This window comes from Acipenser ruthenus, chromosome 7 (genome assembly GCF_902713425.1).
Source record: "Acipenser ruthenus chromosome 7, fAciRut3.2 maternal haplotype, whole genome shotgun sequence".
NCBI classification, from domain to species: domain Eukaryota; kingdom Metazoa; phylum Chordata; class Actinopteri; order Acipenseriformes; family Acipenseridae; genus Acipenser; species Acipenser ruthenus.
Genome location: NC_081195.1, coordinates 31,154,687 through 31,181,924, shown reverse-complemented (window position 1 = coordinate 31,181,924; position 27,238 = coordinate 31,154,687). Strand labels below are relative to the sequence as shown.

General features: G+C 42.1%; 1 protein-coding gene across 1 annotated transcript; it reads right to left on the bottom strand.

The window, feature by feature from the left end:
* Positions 1-27,063, bottom strand: LOC117414545 (nuclear pore complex protein Nup205-like). Its single transcript, XM_034024317.3, has 13 exons — positions 26,938-27,063; positions 26,557-26,641; positions 25,010-25,236; positions 24,316-24,433; positions 22,766-22,860; positions 22,397-22,474; positions 21,475-21,606; positions 13,694-13,820; positions 12,937-13,093; positions 11,718-11,847; positions 9,442-9,568; positions 8,034-8,110; positions 1-348 (listed from the first exon to the last, which is right to left on the bottom strand). Exons 1-8 carry the CDS (start codon positions 27,061-27,063, stop codon positions 13,722-13,724), a joined length of 960 nt encoding a protein of 319 aa, XP_033880208.2. The 3' UTR covers positions 1-348; positions 8,034-8,110; positions 9,442-9,568; positions 11,718-11,847; positions 12,937-13,093; positions 13,694-13,721.
* Between the last annotated feature and the right edge of the window lie 175 nt (positions 27,064-27,238).

Sequence of the window (27,238 nt, the reverse complement as noted above, 5' to 3'; positions counted from 1 at the left end):
TTAAATAGTCACATTTATTTTCACTTTGGGGGAGGCTTATTTTACAGTGTTCTAATATCTGTTGAAAAACGAAATACAAAAAGTAGAGCCATAATGGTGGATTATTTTCCTGTAAAGACACCAGTTTAAATACAAATAAAGGCAGCTGAGCTACTTCTGTGCTTAGTCATTTCTTCTGGCAGTGGGCAGGGCAGCACGTTAGCTCTTGGGGTTTAGAAGGCCCCTGATGCGTCTCACCAGTGCCTGAATGAATGTATATCGTGAGCGGACCTGGCAATAGAGCCCTTCCACCTCTAGAAGTATCTTCTGAAGCGATTCCCCAAAACTACAAGCCATGTCGTTCTGCAACTGGAAGAGAACAGAGAGGGGCTCACCATACTGCATATTTTTTAAGTTATATTTACAAATAAGGTTTGAATTAATCTGTTATTTAAGCATTTCAAGACACTGCTCCTGATCTTTAATTGAAACAACAACAACAACAACAACAACAACAACAACGACGCTCTCATTTCATTCAGGGCACCAGCATTGGATACACTATGGTGCTCGTAAAGGCCTGGTCAACTTTTGTTGACACAACAAGGGGGCGACAGATGTTACCGGCTTGTTGCCTCGTGTGACCACCCTGGGCAAAACCCTGGCAACGTGTCTCCCACTTAGGTTCTATTTTTCAGGCGACACGAGGGCAACATTTTCAATACCAGCCATGATAATAAGGATACCCCATAACGTCAAACAGTGTATATGGTACATTATGATTCCTGCATTTCACCCAATTAATTATATGTAGTCTATAGATATGCAATACAGTGTGTATGTGGATAAGCTAATGTTAATGTCCACGACTACAAGAACATATTTAAGATATGAATCAAATTTCTTACAATAACTACACACGTGTAGGGTATTTTTACAAATGTTTTATTTTAAATTAATTTACTGTGTATGCGGTATGCCTTTCATTCCTACATTAACCCCCAATCATAGAATCTTCATATATATATATATATATATATATATATATATATATATATATGATGTTGAGATCAGGGCTCTGTGGGGGCCATACCATCACTTCCAGGACTCCGTGTTCTTCTTTACGCTGAAGATAGTTCTTAATGACTTTCGCTGTATGTTTGGGGTCGTTGTCATGCTGCAGAATAAATTTGGGGCCAATCAGATGCCTCCCTGATGGTATTGCATGATGGATAAGTATCTGCCTATACTTCTCAGCATTGAGGAGACCATTAATTCTGACCAAATCCCCAACTCCATTTGCAGAAATGCAGCCCCAAACTTGCAAGGAACCTCCACCATGCTTCACTGTTGCCTGCAGACACTCATTTGTGTACCGCTCTCCAACCTTCGGCGAACAAACTGCCTTCTGCTACAGCCAAATATTTCAAATTTTGACTCATCAGTCCAGAGCACCTGCTGCCATTTTTCTGCACCCCAGTTCCTGTGTTTTCGTGCATAGTTGAGTCGCTTGGCCTCGTTTCCACGTTGGAGGTATGGCATTTTGGCCGCAAGTCTTCCATGAAGGCCACTTCTGACCAGACTTCTCCGGACAGTAGATGGGTGTACCAGGGTCCCACTGTTTTCTGACAATTCTGAGCTGATAGCACTGCTCGACATCTTCCAATTGCGAAGGGAAGTAAGCATGATGTGTCTTTCATCTGCTGCAGTAAGTTTCCTTGGCCGACCACTGCGTCTACGGTCCTCAACGTTGCCTGTTTCTTTGTGCTTCTTCAAAAGAGCTTGGACAGCACATCTGGAAACCCCTGTCTGCCTTGAAATTTCAGGGAGAGACCTTGCTGATGCAGTATAACTACCTTGTGTCTTGTTGCTGTGCTCAGTCTTGCCATGGTGTATGACTTTTGACAGTAAACTGTCTTCAGCAACCTCACCTTGTTAGCTGAGTTTGGCTGTTCCTCACCCAGTTTTATTCCTCCTACACAGCTGTTTCTGTTTCAGTTAATGATTGTGTTTCAACCTACATATTGAATTGAATAGCACCTGTTTGGTATAATTGTTTAATCATACACCTGACTATATGCCTACAAAATCCCTGACTTTGTGCAAGTGTACCTAGAAGAATTGATGCTGTTTTGAAGGCAAAGGGTGGTCACACCAAATATGGATTTGATTTAGATTTTTCTTCTGTTCACTCACTTTGCATTTAGTTAACTGATAAATATAATCTATTAACATATCGATTTTTGAAAGCATTCTTACTTTACAGCATTTTTTCACACCTGCCTAAAACTTTTGCACAGTACTGTATATATATAAAATCTCAGGCCTGCATTCTTGCTCTCGAAAGCCTAGAATTAAAAAGTATTGAAAACATTGTTTAGGATAATGCATACCGATATATTTATTATGTTTGGCATATTAAATACGTAGACCTACTAACTAAATAATTCTACTAAAGTACACCTTTTTTGTTTAATTAAGAAGGCACTAGAGGTTTGTTAATGTAATTAGTACATTTTTATATTGTTGTCTTCCTTCGCATCATGTTGACGTCTCGTGACAGAAACGTGCATTATGATTGGGTTGCATTACGTTGTTGCCTGTGTGTTGCCAGCTGTTCGACTGCATGCTTGTGTCTCGTGTGACCACCACAAACTGCAAGGCAACACGCAACACGCCTTAAGAGAAATTCTCTCTCTGCTGGTAAAGGCCCTCCCAGTGATACAGGATTTTTTTTTTTTCCCATCAAAACAATAAACAATATATTGTAGCGATACAGAAAACACAAGGTGCATGAGGTGCAGCAGGGGTGTGTTTCTTGCAGGGGTTCTGTAACACGAATATCAGCAAAGATCAAAAAATGGCTGGTTTCACTGACACAGATTATTATTAATCTTCAACTGCCTTATCTAAGGCATCTTTCGGTTGTCCCAAATTAGTGCTATCTGGGGTCTGCAAAGCCAGCTGTAATTGTATTCTTCCAGTGATTGTTTAACAGTCACTAGCAATCTGCTAAGCGTGCTGTACATATCACCATGTAGCACTAAAGACTGTCAGACTGGCTGAGAAGCAATAATTAACTGCAAGGAATGGACCCGTTTCAGCATAGTTAATTCCTGTGTGACACAAAACAAAGACATGTACTGTATTACTGTAATGTGGGTTTCTAATTTAAAAGGGTAGGTTGTCTTTTGTTGGTTCCACTCAGCCTGGTTTCCTTTAGCAACAGCAGCAGACACCTCCCTGACCCGTCATTCTTCTTTTACATAAATAACGTTCATTATTTTTAAATCTGCATCGGAATGTGGAAGGGTGGGTTAAAAACATTATTACAGTAAAAAAACAACAACATTTGAGAAATCTCAGACTGTTATTTGAATTAGGTCCTATGCCACAGCAATCAATAAAAAGCAAAAAACAAAAAACCTGATTATCAAGTTACATAACCAACCAGTTAATGCAGAGCAGTGGTTCCCAACCTGTGGTCCTCGAGTAAACCCTATGGCTGTGTTCAGTAGGCAGAGCGCTGTGCCGTGGCACTACGGAACAGAAGCTAGCTCTTATTGAACAGTGTGGTACGAAGACAGAACTTGGTGATGGCGGAAAACACAGCACTAGCATTGTTTCTGGATGAATTTATGGAAGATTGTGCAGAAAATCTGCCGTTTAATGCCTCTATTGCACTTGCATCGCCAGCCAAAACCATGGCTTTAGCGGCAATGAATTTAAACACATGCGAGAGTCCTGTACAGATTGAAAACTACGTTGAGAGCATTGTTCCTCAGTACTGTGATTGTTGCATATTATATGCAAGTATTGCTGTACATCAAAATAAAATACAAAACCTTTTTCAACAATTATTCAACCCAGTAAAAAAAAACTTTCCAAAGTAATTATTTCTTCAACGATTGTTCGAATACATCTGTGAATGACTTAAGTTTATTTGTTTTGCAACCTCAAGTGCAACCTTCTGCATTTCCATGCGCTCCTGCATCTGCCTTTTCTGTTCCTCTGCAAAGTCTTACAATTGAAGCACTACTGTTGTTTTTTTCTCTATAATATGATTATAGTACATATATCATTTTGTTTATAATGCGCTCTTGGTTATATAGAAATATAACACTGCAAAAGTACATGATCTTAGTAAATTTCTTAATGTAGCCGACAGCACAAACAATAATAAGCTGAGCATTTTGAATGTTGCATGCGATGCTGCAGATTCACTTCGTTTAAAAGGAAAAATAGTCAAATAATTACGCTGGTAATTTAAATAAAACTCTCAGATTTTATTTTTTTTTTTTAAGAAAAAGAATGCATACAGATATGTTGGTCAAAGTCCAATATATGGGGAAATTACACCACAGCCTCCGCACTGTACCTACGTCATTTTGAAACAACCAGAGTCAGCTCCTCAGAATGTTAGCTAACATTACAAAGCGCTCTCAGCGTGCAGGTCGTTCAATAGAAAGCACCACGTAACGCTCTGGAGCTCTCTGCCTATTGAACGCTCCCCAGGTCCGCAAACTCCTCCCAAAATTCGGTTAAGCAATTCTTGCAAAAAAAAAACAATTTCTACACAATCACACGTTGTGCTGCTAATATTACTAAACCAGCACGACAAATAGCTTTAACCAAATGGTGTATACTTATAAGATATGTATATAGTCTGCATTTTTCCCCTTTATCTGTTTTCTTTTATTACAGTTGTGTTTAAAAAATTAATATATAGTACAGCTCCCTTTGATGCAATACCAAGCATTGCCTCTCCTGTTTCTTTGAGCCTGCATGTTCACTGCAAGGATACTTCGTCACCGCTCGCTGGCACATTCGTATTTCAATCACAGTGAAAGCCGGATGTGCAGTTGGAAGTAAATTTCAAGCTGGCGATCAGTGAATGCAATGAATTACGTTAGAGACAGATAGATGACGGTTGCGAGGACCAGCACTGGTGCCCCAGTGCATTATTTGTGAAGAGATTTTGTCAAAAAAAACCTTAAACCTGCAAAATTGAAACACCATTTACCTACAAAGCATTCAGACTGTAAAAAAAACAAAGAAACAAAAAATTTTAAACAAAAGAAACAGGAAATTTGCCAAATGACAACATTCCTTGCTGACCTGGTAGCGAAAATTCAAGCCCAGTAATCTCATTAAGTTAGGTACGTTATACAAATACTTTACTTTCTACATGTACTTATACACATACAAATTAGTTTCAAATTGCTGTTGTGAAATAATGCATGGCAAGTGGTCCGCAGGAAAAATCCAAACACCAAAGTGGTCCCTATATTGACAAAGGCTGGGAACCACTGATGTAAAGTATTAACCATAGCCTGTATCACACTTCTGACCCTGTCTAACTGTCAGCTGCGGAGTGAATACTTGACCGAAATGCTAGAGGAATGCATGTTTTAATTACCCAGTAAGAAAGCATCCATGAAAAACTCAAGAAAACCCTGTGATTTTCACTGAAGAAAAGCTGTTTCACAGGTCAGCAACAGTTTTCAGGATATACCCTTCAGTAGTGCAACCAGTCAGGGTTATAAAGACAAGTTATAGCCATATTTGGAGGCTACCAACAGTCCTTTTTACATTATATATATATATATATATATATATATAGGTTTCTAAAGATTTATTAACAATTTGAGGTATAACCTTTCAATATATATTAACCTATATCTGTGAGATGGCTGCCTTCCTGCATATTCTACGTAACATTGTTGCTAGGTAATTCACTCCCATTGGTTCTGGCGTACACCTAACAGCGTAAGAGTTTAAGGTGCTTTGTTGGGATGAAGATGATTAATTATTAAGTAATTAATTTAAAGTCAGATTGTATATTTTTTTCTGAATGCCAGTCATAATTATTTACAGCCCAATTTGTTTGTTTTGTGGTATTAATTTCATTTTGAGTTTTTCCTAGCACATCAATGTTACATTTTTGTACCTGTAAGGAGAGTGAGTGCGCGGTAGTAAAGGAGAACAGAGACCGCGAATAAAGGCAAGTCAGATGGTTAAGACATTTCGTGTAGTAATGTAAATACTGTTGAAAGAGGCAAGATTTAAAATAAACTAAATAAAAAATGTAATGACTTCAATGTTGGGCTTGGTTATTGAATAACTGTAGGCAGCATAGTTTAGACTTCACAGTATACACATTTTAAAAACTCTATTCTGTTGATTCAATGTGAAGTACAGGAACAATTGAAGACACAGCTGTTTTAATTTGTGAGGGCTAAGAAAAGTTGACAGTAGTGCAGCAATCAGCACAAATACAAGCAGCTCTTCCTTCAATGGTCTCCACTGTAATCCAATCAACACCACTGACGCTCACCCGGATGCAGCGACGAAAAAAAAATCTGTCCAGTCGTCAGTTTGAATCTTAAAACACAATTCCATAATAAGACATTTTTTTTTACTAATCTCAATGGAAAAATGTTAAATATCACTACTGGCATTCCATAGATCTCAGTGGTTATAATTTCTTTTCTTTTTCTCTCTCAAAACGCACGCACAGTAGTCAAAAATTATGAAGCAGACAGTTCACACTTTCTAAAAAATGTCAGAGAAAATTAGACTTGCGTGACAGCAATTATGTTCAAAGGACGCAAACTTGGAATTACAGGGGACAATGCAAAGAAAAGGAAGCCGTTACAGCAGCTATGCAGACTGTGTGTTACCTTGCCAAGAACAGCCTGAATTCAGACTTTGGGGATCTAATTATGTTCCAGCGAAGTCAGGCAAGAAACATGTATGTAAAGTAAAATCTCACTTAACAGCCACGTTAGAGTTTACCGTGAAATTAAAAAGCCAAATTAATCCAGATTTTGCTTTCACTGACTTCATAGATCTCTAGTAGAAGTCACCATTATTGCAGCCCCAAACCAAAACCTGTTAATTACTACCAGTACCTCAGTAGTACCACCTAGCTTTCCCTGCATAACTAAAATCGCCTCCATTGACTGCGAGTGTGGTTTCAGCCGCTACAACGCAATAAAAACAGATCTAAGAAATCAGCGTAAAGTGACATGTGTAAAAACCTGCTCATGCAAATGTCTGTGGACACACCAAATCTATCATGAATTTGCCATTGAGAAGGCTTTCCAATACTGGTGCAGTGACAAGAGTTCAGGGTTATGGTTTGAATGTATCGCAGAGCTGCTGAAAATTAAAAAAGGTGAAGCAAATGCATATTGTGCCAAATGCATGTTATATATCATTTAAAATTTTAATTGTATCAATGGAAAAGTCTGATTTCTAGTAAATGATTAAGTAAATGAATGACTACATTAGAAAGGAATGTTGTTCTAAATAAGATTTTAGTTACTGCCTTGTAACAACTGTAATATTATTGCACTATATATGTTATTTAGAGAAGGAAAACCTGAAATGAATAGGATTTATATTTTTATATGAAAAAGCACTTGGTAGGCTATACAAATTACCCTGGAATCTTTCTGGTTTAGTGCAGTGTATGTGCTTTATTGCAAAACAATTGCAAAATAAGCAAGGAAGCAAAATCCATTATGATTAATTTATTACACAACAGTGTGTATACAATATATCTATCTATTTATATTACAGTCATTTACAGTACAGGTGGAATAAAAACCATAGGCGTAACACCCCTTGAGGACTGTGGAGTTTTGTACCTGTACCAGTAGTGATGACAATTATTCCAGTAACTAAAGTTTATTGAAAGGATTAGTCACCAGTGACTATATAAATAGAAAAGCCAGAGAAAACCCTGCTGGGTTTCAGTACCAACGTGCTGTTTAATAAAGATCAGTCTGGATTGTTAAAAATTATCAGTTTTGTGTATCTGTCTGCTAATTTAAATGTTTACATTTTTATTCAAAAGTAAAACAAAAAGAGGCACTAATAATTTCATAATACAAACTGTACTGAAACTTGCTGCACAATCAAGTTGACTTAACAGCTGCATCACTCTCCTCCCGTTTCCAGAACCCCAAAAACTGCCAAGAAAATAGATTTCTACACCTTTGCAGCAATTGAAGCACTGATTTCTTTCAACATTAAAATCTTCTTACCTGATCCAAGTCCTGCTGGCTCACTCGAGAGAGGCCGGAACTTCTCACATCAGTGGCTGGAAAAACTCCAAAGGAATCTGAGAGATATTTAACACACACGCACACACACACACACATGCAATATGAATATATTTTATAAAAATACAAAAACAGCAGAACCTGCAACAAATACATTGAGAATGGAAGACGGTCACAATATTGAAAAGTCTGTAAATGTGTGAACCATTTATTCAATAAATGATTGTATGTGTAATATTATTAATAAAAGGTCTACGCCTCTAACCTGAAGTAAAATAAGAACACCCCAGGACAGCTGTGTAGAATCTGAATCTCTTTTTTGTTTTTTTTCTTGTTTTGGTTTTTTATGGAGCTCTCATTCCAGTTTCAATCAGTTGACCAGTTAGTTTGTAGTGTGACCTTGAATGAAAATACCTTCATAATTGGTAAAAGCATGTATATATGAATTGCATAACCTCTCCTATTAGTATTAGGTCCTCTGCTATTCCTAATCTACATTAATGATTTTGATTCTGGTATAGTAAGCAAATTTGTTAAATTTGCAGACGACACAAAAATAGGAGGAGTGGCAAACACTGTTGCAGCAGCAAAGGTCATTCAAAACGATCTAGACATCATTCAGAATTGGGCAGACACATGGCAAATGAAATTTAAGAGAGAAAAGTGTAAAGTATTGCACGCAGGCAATAAAAATGTGCATTATAAATATCATATGGGAGATACTGAAATTGAAGAAGGAATCTATGAAAAAGACCTAGGAGTTTATGTTGACTCAGAAATGTCTTCATCTAGACAATGTGGGGAAGCTATAAAAAAGGCCAACAAGATGCTCGGATATATTGTGAGAAGTGTTGAATTTAAATCAAGGAAAGTAATGTTAAAACTTTACAATGCATTAGTAAGACCTCACCTAGAATATTGTGTTCAGTTCTGGTAACCTTGTTACAAAAAGGATATTGCTGCTCTAGAAAGAGTGCAAAGAAGAGCAACCAGAATTATCCCGGGTTTCAAAGGCATGTCGTATGCAGACAGGCTAAAATAATTGAATCTATTCAGTCTTGAACAAAGAAGACTAGGACCAGGGGACCAGGGGTCACAAATGGAGATTAGATAAAGGGGCATTCAGAACAGAAAATAGGAGGCACTTTTTTACACAGAGAATTGTGAGGGTCTGGAACCAACCCCCCAGTAATGTTGTTGAAGCTGACACCCTGGGATCCTTCAAGAAGCTGCTTGATGAGATTCTGGGATCAATAAGCTACTAACAGCCAAACGAGCAAGATGGGCTGAATGGCCTCCTCTCGTTTGTAAACTTTCTTATGTTCCTTCCATATTCTTGGATGTCTCTCTCCCAATAACTAGGAAATGAAAGCAGGAGCTCAGCACTCACCCTCTGGACGCCTGCTTCTGAAGGAGGGTCGGGCACTCAGGAGGGTCCTGAGTGTTAGCAGGGGTGCAGTGAAGCATGTAATACTCCAGGTGGCGCCAGAGCACAAACAGGCAGGTCTCAATGATGTCTGAAGGGAATCGAAGGTCAAGGAGTTTTAACACAAACTCCTGGGTGAATACTTCCCATTCTCCTAACGACTGTGTTGTTCTTTTAGAGGGTAACGTTTATGTATCAGTTATTCCAGTCCAAATACTATACTATAGAGGCTGTGCTCCCCTTTATAACTTTGTTAATCGGGAGTCAAAGTTAAGAGATGGGCCATTTGTGTTCCACCTTAAAACAAGAATACTAGTGGAATGACATTATGGAGCAAATTGGAGCCGTATTATAACTAGGGCTTCTGATTTTCGGTTTTAACTGATAAAACCCGATAAAACAACCCTGATACAAAAAAAATTAAATCGGTGGAGAGCCAATAAACACCGGAAAAACTGTGGAAATGGTTAATCAATTCATGTTGACTTTACCCTTGAAATATTAAAAAATAAAATCTACTACAATAATAATAAATACATTTCCCAGCAATGTCCCACCTCTCTGACTTGCATCTGTCATTGATTCGTTCTGAATACTTTAAACCTGACCCAACTACTGAGTGACAGCACATGCCTACATTTCTATTGGAGACTCCACTTGCGATATTTAAAACGAGATTACAATCAGAATGGAGTCTTGTTAGCGGGATTTAAAGCTGTATTACAGTTAAAATACAGAGGGTTTAAAATAGAATTGTGGCGAAACATACAAAAATGCTTACATACAAAACCCCCAGAAGAATGTGCCTGTGACCATAAGCATTTCGTTGTGGAAGACAGCAGAGGAAAGAAGTTACAACTCATGTGTGCAAGTACTGTCAAGTTACTTCTATACATGTTTTGACAGAAAAAAAAAACCAAAAAACGCTCAAGCATTTTGAAAAGTAACCGAAAACACTAAATTTCATACAGTATATGAAAAACAAAAGCCCCGAAAAAAACTATTTACATAAAACTCGAAAACTGCTAAAAATAAGCACTGAAAAATAAATAAGAAAAACAGAAGCCCTAATTATAACCTATTCCACGGTATAAAGGTCACCTTAAAACAAGGGTTGATAAAATGTCAAGATATTTTCATTTTGGTTGTGTTCCTGTCATAGGCGCCAGGTTTGGTAATTTTTGGTGGTGCCCAGCAGGGGTCAGCCGCCCCCTATACTTGCTGTCCGATAAAAAAAATTAAATAATGTACGGATGGATTGGAAACAGTAAAACGCTGAACAGTTTCTCTATATTGCATAAAACCACTAAAACAAATACTTGTTGTCGTTGTACTTAGACTGTTTATTTTATTTTATATATAGTATATATTATTGCTTACGTATGACATACCGAGTTGGAGTACATTGTCCTATAAAGTGGTATATTAGAGGATAAACGACAAAGCTCTGCTGAATACAGTGACAACCAAGTGCTCATGGGTCCATAACCCACAAAAGCAAATACTTCCTAAAATTAAATAAAACAAGTACCCCCTTCTTTTGCGATGTTCTGATCGTTTCCAGGTAAACTGACAACGTTCTGTGTTGCTGCTCTGGCCGCCCAAACACTGTGTTTAAACTGTAAATGATTAAACCAGCATTTCATTTAAAAAACAAGGAGTGTAAACAATACTTCAGAGTCGTTTTAAAGCAACAACACAGACAGAAACAAAATAAATGATATGGTACACAATAGGGCTGTCAGTTAAGCCTCAAAATAGCGATTGATGAATTGGGCACACAAGTAAATATCGATGATTGTACCGCCCACATACATTTTCTCTCCATTCCTCTCCCCGCGACGTTATTATTTTAATATCATTGCTTTTAAGTAAAAGCTTGTGCACAACAACTGAATGCGAGCGGTATGACTGCTCTTCAATTCTAGTGGCCAAACACCTTAACAGAGACTTCTCTAAAAATAAAAACACATAATGTTTGAGTAACTACAATAAGAACCATTCCAAATGTATGCAAATATCATAACGAGAACTTAGAAAATATACTCTTGTCTTATTAATATTACCATCATTATTTGCCACTCATGCTTGTTGGCCAAGATAACTAAAAGCTGCAATTTGTGCACACTACCAGCAATTTAGAGCTAAACTCAAAGTTCACTGTTCAGGCAGGTGAGAGGTAGATTCTGTGCCCCTCATTGACCGGGGGTTGAAAGGTAACAGTAATATCTAAAGGATACAGGAGCAGAGCGACAGCAGTTTTGCCCGGTTGTTGATAATCTTCACCAGACGCCGCTTGGCCAGGATGTAGCGCTGAGAGGAGGAGATCTTATCCACTCCAGAGGATAGGCTGACCAGGGACTGACACAACTGAGACAGAAACCAGGAACAAGAGTTAAAACACATCAAAACAAAAACACACATTCCACATATTACACCTTACAAAGTAGAATACAAGCAAATCCAAACGGTTATGCTTTAAAGGACACCTTCAAATAGCACACCTCACTCATCAGGAAAACAAGGGTTAATCTTACATTATGAGTCCCTGTGTAATAATTTCAATTTTGTACATCACTCTTAAATGGTAAAAATGTACTTCAACTCGATTCTGGCAGAAAGTGGGCGGTGATGCAGACACATCACAAGAGGCTTCTCTGCTGTCAGTTTAACTCATGTTTGTCATTGAAGTCAGTGCCTGGACTGAAAGGAAACTATTCCGGAACTCATCTGATGGATGAGTGAGGCAAAAAAATAACAGTGTGGTAAAGGAGTTTCGGATTTAAACTTTCATCATATTTCTAAAAAAAGTCTAAGTACTTTAGTACAGATAGTCATACAGGTTTTATCCATGGCTCTTTCTTGCTCTTTTGCAGTGTGTAAATACCGGTGCAACAGAGGCGGTTTAGTCCAGTGGTTAAAGAAAAGGGCATGTAACCAGGAGGTCCCTGGTTCAAATCCCAGCTCAACCACTGACTATTTGTGTGACCGTGAGCAACTCACTTATCATCCTTGTGCTCCGTCTTTCAGGTGAGACGTTGTTGTAAGTGACTCTGCAGCTGATGCATAGCTCACACACCCTAGTCTCTGTATGTCGCCTTGGATAAAGGCGTCTGATTAATAAACAAAATACATTTCTGTTCAGTATTAATGTCGATAAGTATGTGATTAACACATTTAGTCTCTCTTGTTAAGGGACCAGCAAAAACATTCATATTATGGAGGAGTCTATGCCACCGCTTACTACTCTTACTACTAGTACTACAACAGGTATTCATATTTAATGCATATACACCATCCACTGAACATGTCTGTGTATTATTAAATAAAAAGAGCATGTTTTTTCTTTATTCTGTTTACATACAAAGCAGGGAGCTTTGTACTTTTATCCACTGCTGGAATGGCATTTGTGCCGTTTCTAAATTCCTCCTAATCTGAAACAGATCGGACGGCCCGTACCTCCTTGACATCGTCTGGGGGAAGGTTCTCCACCCTCTGCATCTTGCTGCCACTGCCAGTGGCTCTCATAGAAGCAGAAGAAGTCGGTTGCCGTCTGTTTGAGAAGGTAAATGATGAGCCCCATACAGGGAACGTGGGAGTGTGGGACTCCTGTCATCTGGACATCGAGAGAGAGAGAGCAAAAACATGAGACGTGCTGGTGTAGCATAAACGAATTAGAAATGTGTGTTGTGAACCCAGACTAAGCTTCTGCCATGGTATAACAAACTGCACCATTTCGGAATATATAAAATCAGACACTTCTGTTTGTGGCGCAATTATCGGCAAGAGATAGCTACTACAGTAACTACGGTACATGTGCTTACACAATGCTAGAAAATAGGACATCAAATCAGTATTAAAACCTGACATTTGGCAATGGCATTTTGAATTGAATATCAGTCGACTTGTGAATGTATCAAGTGGCATAAACAGCTCACAGTGGTGAATGGGAGTTCAGATTATCCATAGTGGATTTTTTCCACTTATGCTTTACTCCTCAGAGAAAACATCCTATAAAACGAATTCTAGAGGTACCATGTAACTGCATTGAAAAAACAACGCATGGCACCTGATAATGTAAAATATTACTTCAGAATATACTTTTTTTTTTTTTTTTAACTTGAACTACATTATATGTTTAATCAATGCAGACCTTTTTTATGCATTTTCATTACTGATACTGTTCTGAAGGTAATGAAGGATAACTGAGCCTCACCCGCTCTGGGTCCGTCCCGGCTCGCTTACTAAGACATTGTGGGGCTAAAGAGACACACGCTGAACTGGGATTCAAGGGAGCTCTGGAGAAGCAGGGACTGGCAGGACTCCATAACGTTGGCACAAATCTGTGGGGGGGGGGGGGGAGAAAGATGGAGTGAGAGAATTAAGTGAGTCTGGACGCAAGACGCTGAACAGCGGTCACCCCTCTGCTTGATTTAGGGGTTGATTTGACCAAATCACAGCTGAATTTTTTTCAGCTAATATATCATTAAAAAAATAAATACAAAAAAAGCATGAGAGGGTGTGGCAATGTGCCCTGCCCTTGTGTGCGTTTATATGTTGTATGTTGCGTGTGGTGTGTTAAATGTTGGTGTATTGTAGTTGGTACACGGGATATAAATGGGTGTGTGCAGCACGAGTATTTAAATTGTATAATTGTATTTAGGCACGGGATTGCACTATCACTTCACGTGCATATAAAGTATGTAATAATATGTGAGCACGGGGTTGCATGTAATGAATTCACGTGCTGGGATTCGTGAATAATTAATTAGTAATTGAATCCCAGCAGAACAGTATATATAGAGACACGTAGCACTCACTCGGGGTTGGGTGTTCGTGAGTGGAGAACGGGTGAGAGAGAAGGAGAAATTAAAGCTAAAGTAAAGATAACAACTGCTACAGCGTGCTGGAAGTGCCAGCACGGTACTTGTTAACGTTCGTCCACTTGTTTTGTGTGTTAGTACGTTTTTGTTTGTCTCTTTATTTTGGCGTGAAGTGCCGTGTCCTGTGTTTTTGTTTCAAACCTTTTATTTTCTGTTCTGTCTGTTAATCATTAAATACTGAGCGCGATCACGCGCTCAGCTTCACCAAAACCCCAAGTCTCTGTCGTTTTATTTCCTGCTTCTGGTCTGACACCACCCACCCCGGCCGTCTTTGTGACACGTGGAATTATACAATTTAAATACTTGTGCTGCACACACCCATTTATATCCCGTGTACCAACTACAATACACCAACATTTAACACACACCACGCAACATACAACATATAAACGCACATTGCCACAGAGGGGCAAGTTAAAACTTATAAGAAATATGATTGGATACCCTTCAGGGACAAGCAATTTACAGTATTAGACAACCCACCTGGATTGCATTAAGCACTTCTTTTTATGGGTAATCCTGCGATAACCATGGTTCCCTTTCAAGTTGAAAATAACCATCAAGGTATGGGATATTGCCGTCAGGCAGTAGCGATTGGCTGAGCTTTATAGCAAAGCTGCCGTGTCTTCTCTCTTTTGTCTTCAGCATCGGTAGCGGTAGGTACTAGAGCCTGTAACTGTCTGTACTCATTGAGCTTAGGCTTGAGAAGCTGTTTTTTCCCCCTTCTCCGAGTTTATTTCAGTTGCATTTATTATTGGTTAAATTGGTTATATAATTGTGTATATATATTTTATATATTACTTTATATATCCTTTCACACTTTGCTTCGGCATCGCGTTTTTGTTTAACCTCGTGGTCTTCGTCTTTTCTTTATTAGTATATTATTCTGATATTAATTGTGTGTTTTTTGGGTTTTGTATATATATTATATATTTGTTATATATATATATTTTACTTGGACGCGCGCCGTTGGCCTTGGCCACGCGTGTATTGCAGCCTCGGTCTTGCCTGGCTAGACCGCGTGTGTAGGTGGAGTCTGCACTGCAGCCCTCTATAATCTTCCACTGCTGTGTGTTCCCCACCGCGTGGTAGCTGTACCAAAAAAAACAAAACAAAAAAAAAAATCCCTTTTCACCATTAAGAAGACGACCACAAAGCACAATACTCCTTTAAGCACCAAGGTAAGTATTCACCAAATAAGACACTGTACCAGCACTAGCGTCTCCGCTCTGCGGGTCAGCTGACGCTTAGGCATCTTGTGCTAGCGTCTCGATGCTCGGTACTCACTCTGCGTGGTGTCAGCGCTTCGGCGCTTGGTGCAGCGCTTCGGCGTTTGGTGCAGCGCTTCCACGCTTGGGACTCAGTGCTCGACGCTCGGCGCTTCGACGCTCGACGCCTCAACGCTACACGCTCGACGCTCGGTGCTTTGACGCTACACGCTCGGCGCCTCGACGATACACGCTCGGCGCTTCGACGCTACACGCTCGGCGCTTCGACGCTACACGCTCGGCGCTCCGACGCTACATGCTCGACGCGTCGATGCTCGACGCTCGGTGTTTCGACGCTAGACGCTCGGTGCTCGACGCATCTTCGATGTCGTGCTCGATGGAAATGTCGGGCTTCCATCGTTGCACGTCTTGCCAGGCGAAGCTGCCTGCCAGTGACCCGCACAATGAGTGCGTGGCATGTCTTGGGCCAGAACACGCCGCATCCGCGCTGGCGGATAGGGCTTTTTGCCACCGTTGCGCTGGTTTTCAGACACGCACCCTTTGGCAAAGGGCTAAGAAATCAGTGGGTGGGCACTCTCCCTCCTTGGGATCTTCCCACACCATCTCAGCCATGCCGTCGTCTACGGCGACGCCGCCAGGGCGACTGCAGCTCTCCACGAGCCTGACCTCCCAGATTACAGCTGGTCAGAGGTCCCCCACCAGACGTGCTAGAGCTCGCAGCCCCTCCCCTTCTAGCGTATGCCCTCGTCGGGAGTCTAGGTCGCCCTCCAGATCGCCTCGACGTAGAGGACGTTCTCGTTCCCCTCGTCGCGACAGGCGATGCAGAGACAGGTCAGGGGTCGTAGAGCTCACCTCCAAGATGTCTCAGTTCATGGAGATGATGATGGGACAGCAGTCTCTTCTCATGTCCCTAGCTAATGCTCAGGCTCCAGAACAACTCACTGGGCCCGTCGCCAACCAGCCAGTGGCTCCTCTACAACCTCCAGTGGCTGTTTCCCTTCCACTGCAACCTCAGGACTGGGATATCGATGCCATTTCCAGGGATGCATCTGACATCCTGGAAGGGGACAGTATAGGGGCTGAAGTAGCCTCCCAGGTGATGGATACTGACGACCCTGTGTGGTCTGTGGTGGAGAGAGCAACCCGCCACTTGGGCATCGATTGGCCTGGGACAGAGCTTCCCCGGCGATCTCTGTTCGAGTCGCCTTCAGCCCAGTCCCATCAGTCCAGGATGCTTCCGGCATTCCCGGACTTTGTTAAAGAGGTGCAGTCTACTTGGGGGGCTCCGGCCTCTGCTCCTGCGACGTCTCGCAAGGCTTCGGCCTTTACTCTGCAAGGGGCTAGTGAGGCCGGTTTAGCGTCCTTTCCACCGGTGGACGCTGCGTTCGCCGCGTTAGTGAAGACGCCGACACTATCTGGGCTTACTAAAGACCCAGCTTGCCCCAATTAGCAGTGCAGGACCACAGAGATACACCTCAAAAAAGGGTAATCTGTGGCCACGGAGCCAGTTAGACTGTCTAATATAGCCAGTCTACTGACGGTTTACCAGGCGGCACTCCTTCGAGACTCAGTCAGCTGCTGGTGAAGCTAGCCCAGCTCAACGCGCGGGCTCAGGGCAGGAGCATCGCGTCTATGGTGGTGGCCAGAAGACAGCTCTGGCTCTCGCAGGCAAGAGTGCAGGAGCCTGACGAGGCCCCTTTGCTAGATGCTCCGATTACACCCGGACACACATTTGGTCCGGCGGTGGAGGAGATGTTGCAACGCTCCGTCAAGGCGCGGGAGGCATCGCTGCAAATGGCTAAGATGTGGCCACATAAACAGTTCCAGTGGCCTCAGGAACAGCCATGGCGTAGGACACCGCCACAGCAGCAGGCGCAACCACGGGGTAGTGGGACCTCCCCCGTAGGTCCGTCAGCGCGCGGCCAGCCTGGGTTTGCAAGATCACGGCGCGTAGAATGGCGCCCTAGAGGAGGTGGCAGGTCACGTCCTCGTGGCTCTGGCCAGGCCCCTCGTGAGCGAGCACAGCCAAAGCAGCCCTGAGGCATCCAGGCAGCTATTAGCCCACCCTTACACTGTTCTACAGCTCCAGTTCTGGCAACAATGCACCAATGATATCTGAGTGCGCAAAACTATACTCACCGGGTACACCCTTCAGTTCCGGTTAAACCCCCCCCCCCCCCCCCTTCAGGGGAGTGGTGGTAACTGCAGTGAAGGACTCGGTTCAGTCCTCAGCTCTAAATGTGGAAATACAGGCATTGCTCAAGAAGCGTGCCATTCAACAAGTAGACCCTGCTCTGATCGACCAGGGGTTCTATTCCAAATACTTCCTAGTGCCCAAAAAGGATGGCGGGTTCCGCCCTATTTTAGATCTGCAAGTACTGAACAAATACCTACGGCGGTTATCGTTCAGGATGCTTACGCACAGGCACATCATCCAATCAGTCCGACACGGCGACTTTTTCACCTCCGTGGACCTGACAGATGCGTACTTTCACGTTCCCATCTGCCCGGGTCACAGGAAGTATCTGCGTTTCGCATTCCAGAGCAGGGTGTACGAGTTTTGTGTCCTCCCGTTCGGCCTGTCACTAGCTCCTCGAACCTTTTCCAAATGTATGGATGCCATTTTAGCTCCCTTGCGGGCTCAAGGCGTCCGACTGCTGAATTATCTGGACGACTGGCTCGTCTGCGCGCAGTCGAAGGAGCAGTTGGCACAGCACACAGTGATGGTTACAGACCATCTTCAGCGGCTAGGTCTGAAGGTCAATTCAGAAAAGAGCCGCCTCGTGCCGAGCCAACAGACCGAATTCTTGGGTCTGCATCTGGACTCGGTGTCCATGTCAGCGACCCTGTCGCCACAAAGAGTTGCCTCGCTGGAACGGTGTCTCTCCCTATTCAGGTTGAGAGAAACAGTCAGCATGGAGCTGTGTCAGCGCATGCTGGGGTTGATGGCTGTCGCCTCGCAAGCCCTTCCTTTGGGCTTATTACACCAGAGACCTCTGCAGGCCTGGTTCAATGCCTTCTCGTTGCATCCGCGGAGAGACAAACACCACAGGTTGAGGGTATCCCGAACCTGCTGGGAAGCACTGCGCTGGTGGAAAGTTCCGTCGAACATCCGCCAGGGCGTACGCTTGGGTCCCATCTTCCGCAGGGAGGTTATTACGACCGACGCTTCCAACCACGGTTGGGGAGCAGTCTGGAACGGGTCGGGGACTCGCGGAGTGTGGTCAGGACCCTGGAGGTCGGCCCACATCAATGCTCTGGAACTCAGAGCGGTGGACCTCGCCCTTCAGCGGCTTGCGGTCCCCCGGTCTTCACCGGATGGTAACACGGCTGTTGCTTTGGGCACAACCGCGTTTAGCCTCTCTGCGTGCGGTTCACCTACCGGGCAGAGTCAATTACGCAGAGGATCTCCTGTCCAGAGGAGGTCCTCTTGCAGGCAAATGACGTCTTCACCCTCGGGTGGTAGAGCGCATCTGGGACTGGTTCGGCACAGCGCAAGTCGATCTCTTCGCTTCGCGAGAGACCACGCACTGTCCCCTATGGTTCTCGGTGAAGGACCTCGACAGCTCCCTAGGAGTCGATTCACTGGCTCACGAATGGCCGCCAGGGATCCTGTATGCATTTCCACCGATTCCGATGCTCCCCGCCTTCTTGTAGAAGGTCACGGTAGAGCAAGCGACAGTGATTCTGATCGCTCCTCGGTGGCCTCGGAGGATATGGTTCCCGAGTCTGGTGCAGTTGTTGCACGGTCGCCCGAGGGAGCTCCCTCTGCGAGCGGACCTGTTGTCCCAAGCCCAAGGAGGGCTATGGCACCCAAACCCCAAACTCATGCAGTTATGGGCTTGGCCCCTGAACGGGAGCGCCTGTCAGCCTTAGGGCTTTCGACGGCGGTTATATCGACCATTCAGAGTGCGAGAGCGCCCTCTACTCGGTCGCAGTATGCGTATAAGTGGCAATTGTTTCAGAGTTGGTGTCTGGCTGAGGGCCATGACCCGGTCTCCTGCCCTATGGCACTGATATTACAGTTTCTGCAGAAGCTGCTAGATGAGGGGAAATCTCCCTCTACATTTAAAGTGTATTTAGCCGCTATTTCGGCTTGCCATGTACGCATTGACGGGTTATCACCTGGTTGCCATTTTCTGGCATCTCAGTTCCTAAAGGGCGCAAGACGCTTGCGGCCTCCAAGGTCGACCAGTTTACCGTCATGGAGCCTTGATGTGGTGCTAGAAGCCCTTACCAAGGCACCGTTCGAGCCTCTCCACAGTGTGGATATGAAGTTCGTGTCTATAAAGACTGCGTTTTTGGTATCAGCAAAACGCGTGGGCGAGTTACATGCACTTTCGGTGCATTCATCATGTACTCGTTTCGCAGGAGACGGTTCTAACACAGATGCTCCGTCATTTGGAGCATCTGTGTTACACTCTATGACGCCTCAGGTTGCGGACGTGTAGAGTGGTTGACAATATGGTGTGACTATTCCACCTTAGGACAGGTGTCATTGCGAGCATAGACGCTGAGGCGCAGCTCCGCATATGCGTAGATGTACTGCCTACGCAGTTGCGTTATGACGTAAGTCTGTCCTACTGCCGAGAATCCTCCCTCGCGACGGCTTGGGTACACTGTTCCCATACCTTGATGGTTATTTTCGACTTGAAAGGGAACGATAGGTTGCGGATGCAACCCCGGTTCCCTGAAAGAGAAAATAACCATCAAGCCGCGAGGTCGCTCCGGAAGCCTTCACGGCCTGAAGAGCAAAAGAGGAAGAGAGTCTCTGCGCGCTGCGTGTATTAAGCTCCCAGGGGGGCGGGCTTACACGGCAGCTTGCGCGGAGGCCTATCGGCAGCTTTGCTATAAAGCTCAGCCAATCGCTACTGCCTGACGGCAATATCCCATTCCTTGATGGTTATTTTCTCTTTCAGGGAACCGGGGTTGCATCCGCAACCTATCGATGTAGTTGATGCAATCCAGAAGGGTATCAGATTCGATTTCTTATACGTTAACATACCTCTCTCTTTTTTAATGATGTTTGCAATCATCAGGTTTAATTATAGGCCCAAAAGATATTTCCTAACATTGTATTATCAGAATGTAAGACCACAACAGAATTCACAGTGATGCACCCTCTATCAATTTAAATGTTATTTCCATGGTGAGTAGGAGGCAGATTGTGAACAAGATGGTGGTGAAGAGACCTCCACTGCATGCAGTGTCACTCCTCAATGAATGCTGTACCTTTGTTAACCTCTCCACCTGATTACAAGGGGAGACAACAATGAAGGGAAATCTGTCTCATGGGAGATGATACCCCTCTACCAAAGAACTTTCACTGGAGCACGGGTCTGAAGTCAGTCCCTCTGTTTTTGTCATTTTATAGAATGCTTCACAAATATAGGTCTAAACATTCTGCCTCAAATAGTCATTCCATGGTTTCTAATTCTTATACAGTATACCTGCTGCACTGTATCCAGCTGAGGGACATACCGTTCAAAACTTGGTCCATCATCGGACACAAATTCAGAACCTCTCACTTGGGCTATATATTTAAACACATAAATGTAATAGTGCAACGAACACATTGTGAATGGAAGATATTCATAGTTCTGAAATGTCTGTAAATGTTCTTGCTGGTTGTGCTGTTTTTATTTGAGTACTATTACATTAATTTGTTTGTTAAATATAAAGCCTAAGACTGATTCAGTTTCAAATAGTATTTCCTTCAGCTGGATACAGAGCACGAAGTATACTGTCTAAGAAACCACAGAATGACAATTTGTTTAAGGTCATTCACACCTAAATTTTAGGGACAGTTGCACCACACTGCACATTGTAAAAATCAAACTAATTTGCACAAAATCACAAAGCGAGCAGACTGGATGAGCGACTACCTGCTGGATGGAGGCTTCCATCATCTCTCTCTGGTCTGCAGAGTCTCCCTGGGTTGCTGTTTCCTCAGCCAGCTTCATCTGTCTCATTCGCTCTGATCCTGCAAAGCGACTGAGTAAGGATAGGCACTGGCGCTGAAAACACAGAACAAGAAAGTGGTCTAGAGTGTGTGGCACAGCAGTGGTGCTGAACAAGCACAGCAAGGTTAGACACACAGCCCATGGTATTCAATCCCAACACAGAGCTAAGTATTACTACCACTTCATAGATCTCACACTTTCCAATCTGAAAGAGCACACATATATAGAATGCTATTTTTTACTTCTATTAGTGAACACAGAGTTGGTGAAAACCTTTTAATTTTTGCGACTGCATTCCTATATTTGCCCTCGAGTAGTACACAGTGAAGTGCCTGCATGGAGCAATCAATCAGAAATAATACTATTAAAAATCAAAATCACCTATAACATTATGTTTTCATCATTCATATGAAAATGCAAGATCTAAGAAATGATGGTAATACATATTAGGTAACATTCACTGAAATGATTTTGTTAGCTGTGTTAATATTTTAAAATGGAAGCAGAATAAAAGGCTAAATAGGGCATTAAAACAGTTTGCAACAGTGTTCATTAATGAAAGTGTCAATATACTGTCTATTACACGGTACACTTGCAGGTTTGACCATATTTGTATTTTACAATAATGAGTCCCTTAACATGCACTTAGAATTTTGTTTGGAGAAGTTGGAAGTTCCTGTTATTAGTTACAGTAAGGGAGCTGCATGCTAGTATCCACTTTACATAGTCACATTGATCTTCTGAGTCAGGCCCAGGGATCTTAAACAACCACAAGGAAGACTTCATGCCAATTTGCTGGTAGACATATTCAACGTAATGGAGTGAACAATATATGGAAAGTTACCTGGAATCGGCTAATGTGCCCCTCATACTCCATTAGGGATCCGCTGTTAACATCCTGGCCCAGGGTCCACAACAACACCTGGAGCACGAAACACACAAGTTAGGTGAGAAAAGAACTGACTGACATACAGCAAGGGGTCAAGCAACCATCATCACAACATCCGTCATCGATGGCAAATATGTTGCTGTGAAAAATCCATGGAAAACGTCATCAACCCCTTTACAGCTGACGTCGGCTATGTTTGATTCTTTTATACATCCAAAGTAATATCAATAAAAAGACACAAATACATACAATACACAAATATATTAAAAAGATCAAGATCTTTATATTATAATAATAATGTCATTACAACTAAAACAAGTTCACCTCAGGACGCAGATGACGCTGATCAGCAGTTTTAAACCCGGAGAGGCTTGATAATGACACAATGGAATCCAAAAGGGCATTCCATAACCCCAAGGCTGTGCCAAAGAAAGAATAACGACACAACTGAAGAGACAAGGACTGATGGTCAGAGCAGCTCTGTAGAGGCCTCTCAGCCCAGGTCTATTACAAGCACAGACTGACACAGAGGTAGAACACAGTGAATGCAGAACCTTACAGAAATGAACAAGAATAAAACAGGACCTTCTGCCATTTAATGGTTTTAAGAGAAGAGCGACTAAGCAGGTTATCATAAGTAGAATCCCAATTCCGTTCATTCAATATAATCCTACAAGCACATTTTTGCAGACTTTTTAGTACTGTATTTTTGAAATGAGTCCCAGACAAAACAGTTGTACTCTAAAGTAGGTCTTACTAAACTCTTGTAAAGATGTGAAACAACATTTGGAGGGGCCTCTCTAAAGGAACGAAAAATAAAATTCTTCTCACTTTGACACAAATATAACTGGCATAGTGTGTCCAGAGCAAGTTATCAGAGAGACTACACCCCCCCACCCCCACCCCCCACAAATGTTGTGTTGGTGGATACACTCCGAGGCCACCAAAACATTTAGTTTGAGAACCACTGCACGAAGCGACGCAAACAATGTTCCAAAACAGAATACACCATTTCTCAGGGAGTTTCAATGGTAAAGAAAAAAAATCTACTGAAGCTGCAAAAAGTTGTTCACTTACGTACATTCTATGTAAAGCTTTATTATTACCATAACTAGCTATAATAATATTCTATACTGTCTAAAGTTTTTTTGTAATTATGAAATTAATACTAAAAGTATGGTTTATATAGTTGATTTTTCGTTTAGGAAATGGGACAAAAATATGTACACATGTGTACCAATGTAATACACAAATACAATATCGGAAGCAGGGTGTTCCACTATGATTTAGGTGTATATATTTCTTTATATAATTATGGGCAGACATATAAAACTAAGAGAACTGCAAAATGTAGGAAGGGGTCTGCAGAATGTAGGGATGTAACATGGCAGTACCTGTGCTGGACAGTGCACTGACATTTTAATACAGACACAACAATACAATATTTAAAGTCTTATGTTTAAAGTTTTGCCACTTCCATACACTTTGTATAGCAACTTGCAGGTAGAATACGAAAGGAAATGTTCCTTTTGTTCTTTCTTTTTTTAATATACTATACTACTTTTAAAGACAAAGACAGAAAATGCTTGGGTATCGAGTGACAAGATATTCAGTACCCTGTGAAAGTCAGATGAGTGGTTATGAAAATATAAATTGGATGAGTGAATATGAAAAAACATATGAGTGACATATAGATAGATTGGTACCTTCCAGAATATTGCAGTCAACAAGAAAACGCATTTCTCAGCAGAAGCATATGCTTCATTAATACTTTTACATTCAATAGAATCACTCCAATTCATTCAATTCATCAGTTAAAGACGGAACTGACAATCCTGCTACCCTTGGCTCTTTCTGAAAGCAAGCCCCTGTACCTGGCAGCACCACTTTGCTGATGATGCCCGTCAGTGGAGACAGCTCCTGTAGGGAGCCGGCCGTTACCTCCTGGCAGCGCAGAATGGAGTGGACTGTGTCAGAGTGGACAATCAAGAACTGCAAGAGATTAGGAGGGGTAGATGTGAGGCTAGAGAGACAAGCAGTTTTATTGAAATCTGTGCATTTGTATTTTCATTTAAAGAGGACAACATGTTGTCGATCTGCTTCAAAATCTGTATAAAAAAAATCTGATGTATCATTTAAAAATAGCAGACTGATAGGCCATGTGGTAAATGTCTTTGAGGTGTCTTGGACCACGCAAACCCCTTCTAAATATCTGTGCAGTATCCTACCACTGATTTTGATTAGCAATGTGTAGCTTATCCTAAGTTATTCTTAGTCATGTTACTTTTCATGATAATATATTTTTTTTAAATCCAGTAAATCATGTATTTACTTAAGTATTCAAGTGAATTCTTACTTGCATATATAAATACAAAAATACCCAATTGATCATATTTATATTCAAACTCTTACCTGTGCTGCAGCCTGCTGGTGCTGTGCGGTACTGGAGGTGAGGATGTCTTACCTGTGCTGCAGCCTGCTGGTGCTGTGCAGTACTGGAGGTAAGGCTGTCTTACCTGTGCTGCAGCCAGCTGGTGCTGTGCAGTACTGGAGGTGAGGCTGTCTTACCTGTGCTGCAGCCTGATGGTGCTGTGCGGTACTGGAGGTGAGGATGACCTGGCAGAGACGCAGCACTGGGAGGAGGATCTGTCTGTAGCGATCGAGTGGATTTGGAATAAAACCCGAGGGGTCCCTCTGTCCATACACCCTGCTGAGAAGAGGGACACCACACTGAACATTCTCCTGCATTTGACCTGTACCTCTCTTAAGACCTGGACCTGGCATCGCCACCAGACCTGGGCTCAATCACAATTGTTATTGTGTCAGTCACTGAAATTACAATGTCATTGTAATTAGTTGAATCTTGGCATGTCTGCATAGTTGTAATTACACACCTTTCTAAGCTTAATCATTCGCATTTCCATGTTGTGTTTCATATTAAGCGATCGTTATCCTCGTATTTTCAACCACTTTCAGTGACACCCATTTGTTTGAAAAAATGTAAGTTATATAGTATGTTTCTGTATTTGTACCTGTGATTATTGCTTGGTTATTTAGAATAAATAAGAGTAAACATGTTAATGTGTGTAGTTGTTTATGCTACTCTAGTATAATTGGAATTACTGCAGCGTAATTGTAATTGAACAAAATATAATTAATTCCAGCAAACAATGTGGCTGTAATTGTAATTATTACCCCAGGTCTGGTCCACACTGCATTGGAACTCACACACAATATAAATGTACTGGGGGCTAGCGATGCCATTCACCTGTCAACATCACTACTACATGTTCTTTCTTACAGGGTGAAACATGATAATAAAGATATAATAGCCCGATATTGATGTGATACAACCATTTGACTTTGTCTTTGTATCATACAGCTTGTATTAGATGGCTTTCATCATATAGTTTGTAACTGCTATAGTGTTTAATTATCTCCTAACTCTAAATTAGAAAAAATATAGTAGTACCTGGCGTTGCCCGGGGAAATACAATATTTCATGCATGACAAATTGGGGAACGGTAGCCTTATGGTTTCCTGTAAGTTACCGATCTTGGGTGTCGCACAATGCCCTTTCCCTTTTTTTTTTTTTGGTTTTTGCCATTTTTAAATTTTTATTTATTTTTTGGTTTTGTGGGTTTCTTTAATTTAAGATACATGGCTACTGTAGTGACCCAGCAATGGGGTTACTAAATAAAGTACCCTGGGGGTCAAAATTTTGGATCCAAACATAGCTCTCGACCTTACCCTGGATGAAAGAGGAGGCCATGCAAAGTTTGGTTGCACTGGCTCCTGCGGGGTGTGAATGCATAAAGGAACAGACAGACAGACAAACTTTCTTCTTTATATATTAAGATAGGGTCCTGTGCAATGTACTAACATTAAGTCCTACTCTGACCTCTTGTGGATATCAGCTTCTTTGTGAATTTGCCAGAATCAATACAATACGTATGTCTATACTGAGTTATACCACAACTGGATAATCGGTTTAAAAAAAAAAAAGAAAGTTGCAAGTGTTAAATATGTACATATGAGCATCTCCAATCTCAAATGACCTAGGAAAACAGCACAAGCTCTTTCAGTCAATAGGTGTAAGAATCCCAGTCCCTTACCTGTGAGAGTCTCTGGACGCATGTCATACACCTCACACTGCACCAGCTGCACAGTCAGCCGACAGTGAAGTAACTCTGCTGCCCCCTGGTGGAGGGGAGAGAGGAGTCAGAATGAGCAAGGAAGCAGGCTGACTGTTCTGTCAAACCTTCATGAAAGTTTAACAAACTCTTAATGTGTAAACCATGTCAATATTTCAGTCAGTATACACTAATGCTATAAAAAGAATATATTATACACTGACTCGCTAGAACATTACAGAATACCCTTAATATCTGTAATTAGACTATAATAGTAAAAGCACTGGTTATCAATCTCTCAGGAGGGCCCACACAAATAGATACACAGTACTGATAACCAGTGTGATCGGCTCTTTCTCTCACCATTTTCGACTCATAGATGTAGAGGGCTTTAAGTAGTGGAGGCTGGGGGCTGAGCAGACTCTGCAGGGCCAGGTCCTCTTGTCTTAAGCTTTCCACCAGGACCATGAGGTAGCCGCTGTTAGACATCTACAGCAGCCAGTGACACTGTTTATCGATGGAGACGATACGGTATAGCACAGCAAGGGCCAGCATCTAGGAAAGAAAGGCATTTTATTACATCTACACTATATTCCAACAATAAGAAGGGCATGTTTATCCCACAGCTTTCTAGATATCTGGTTATCCTATTTTTTTCTGGATT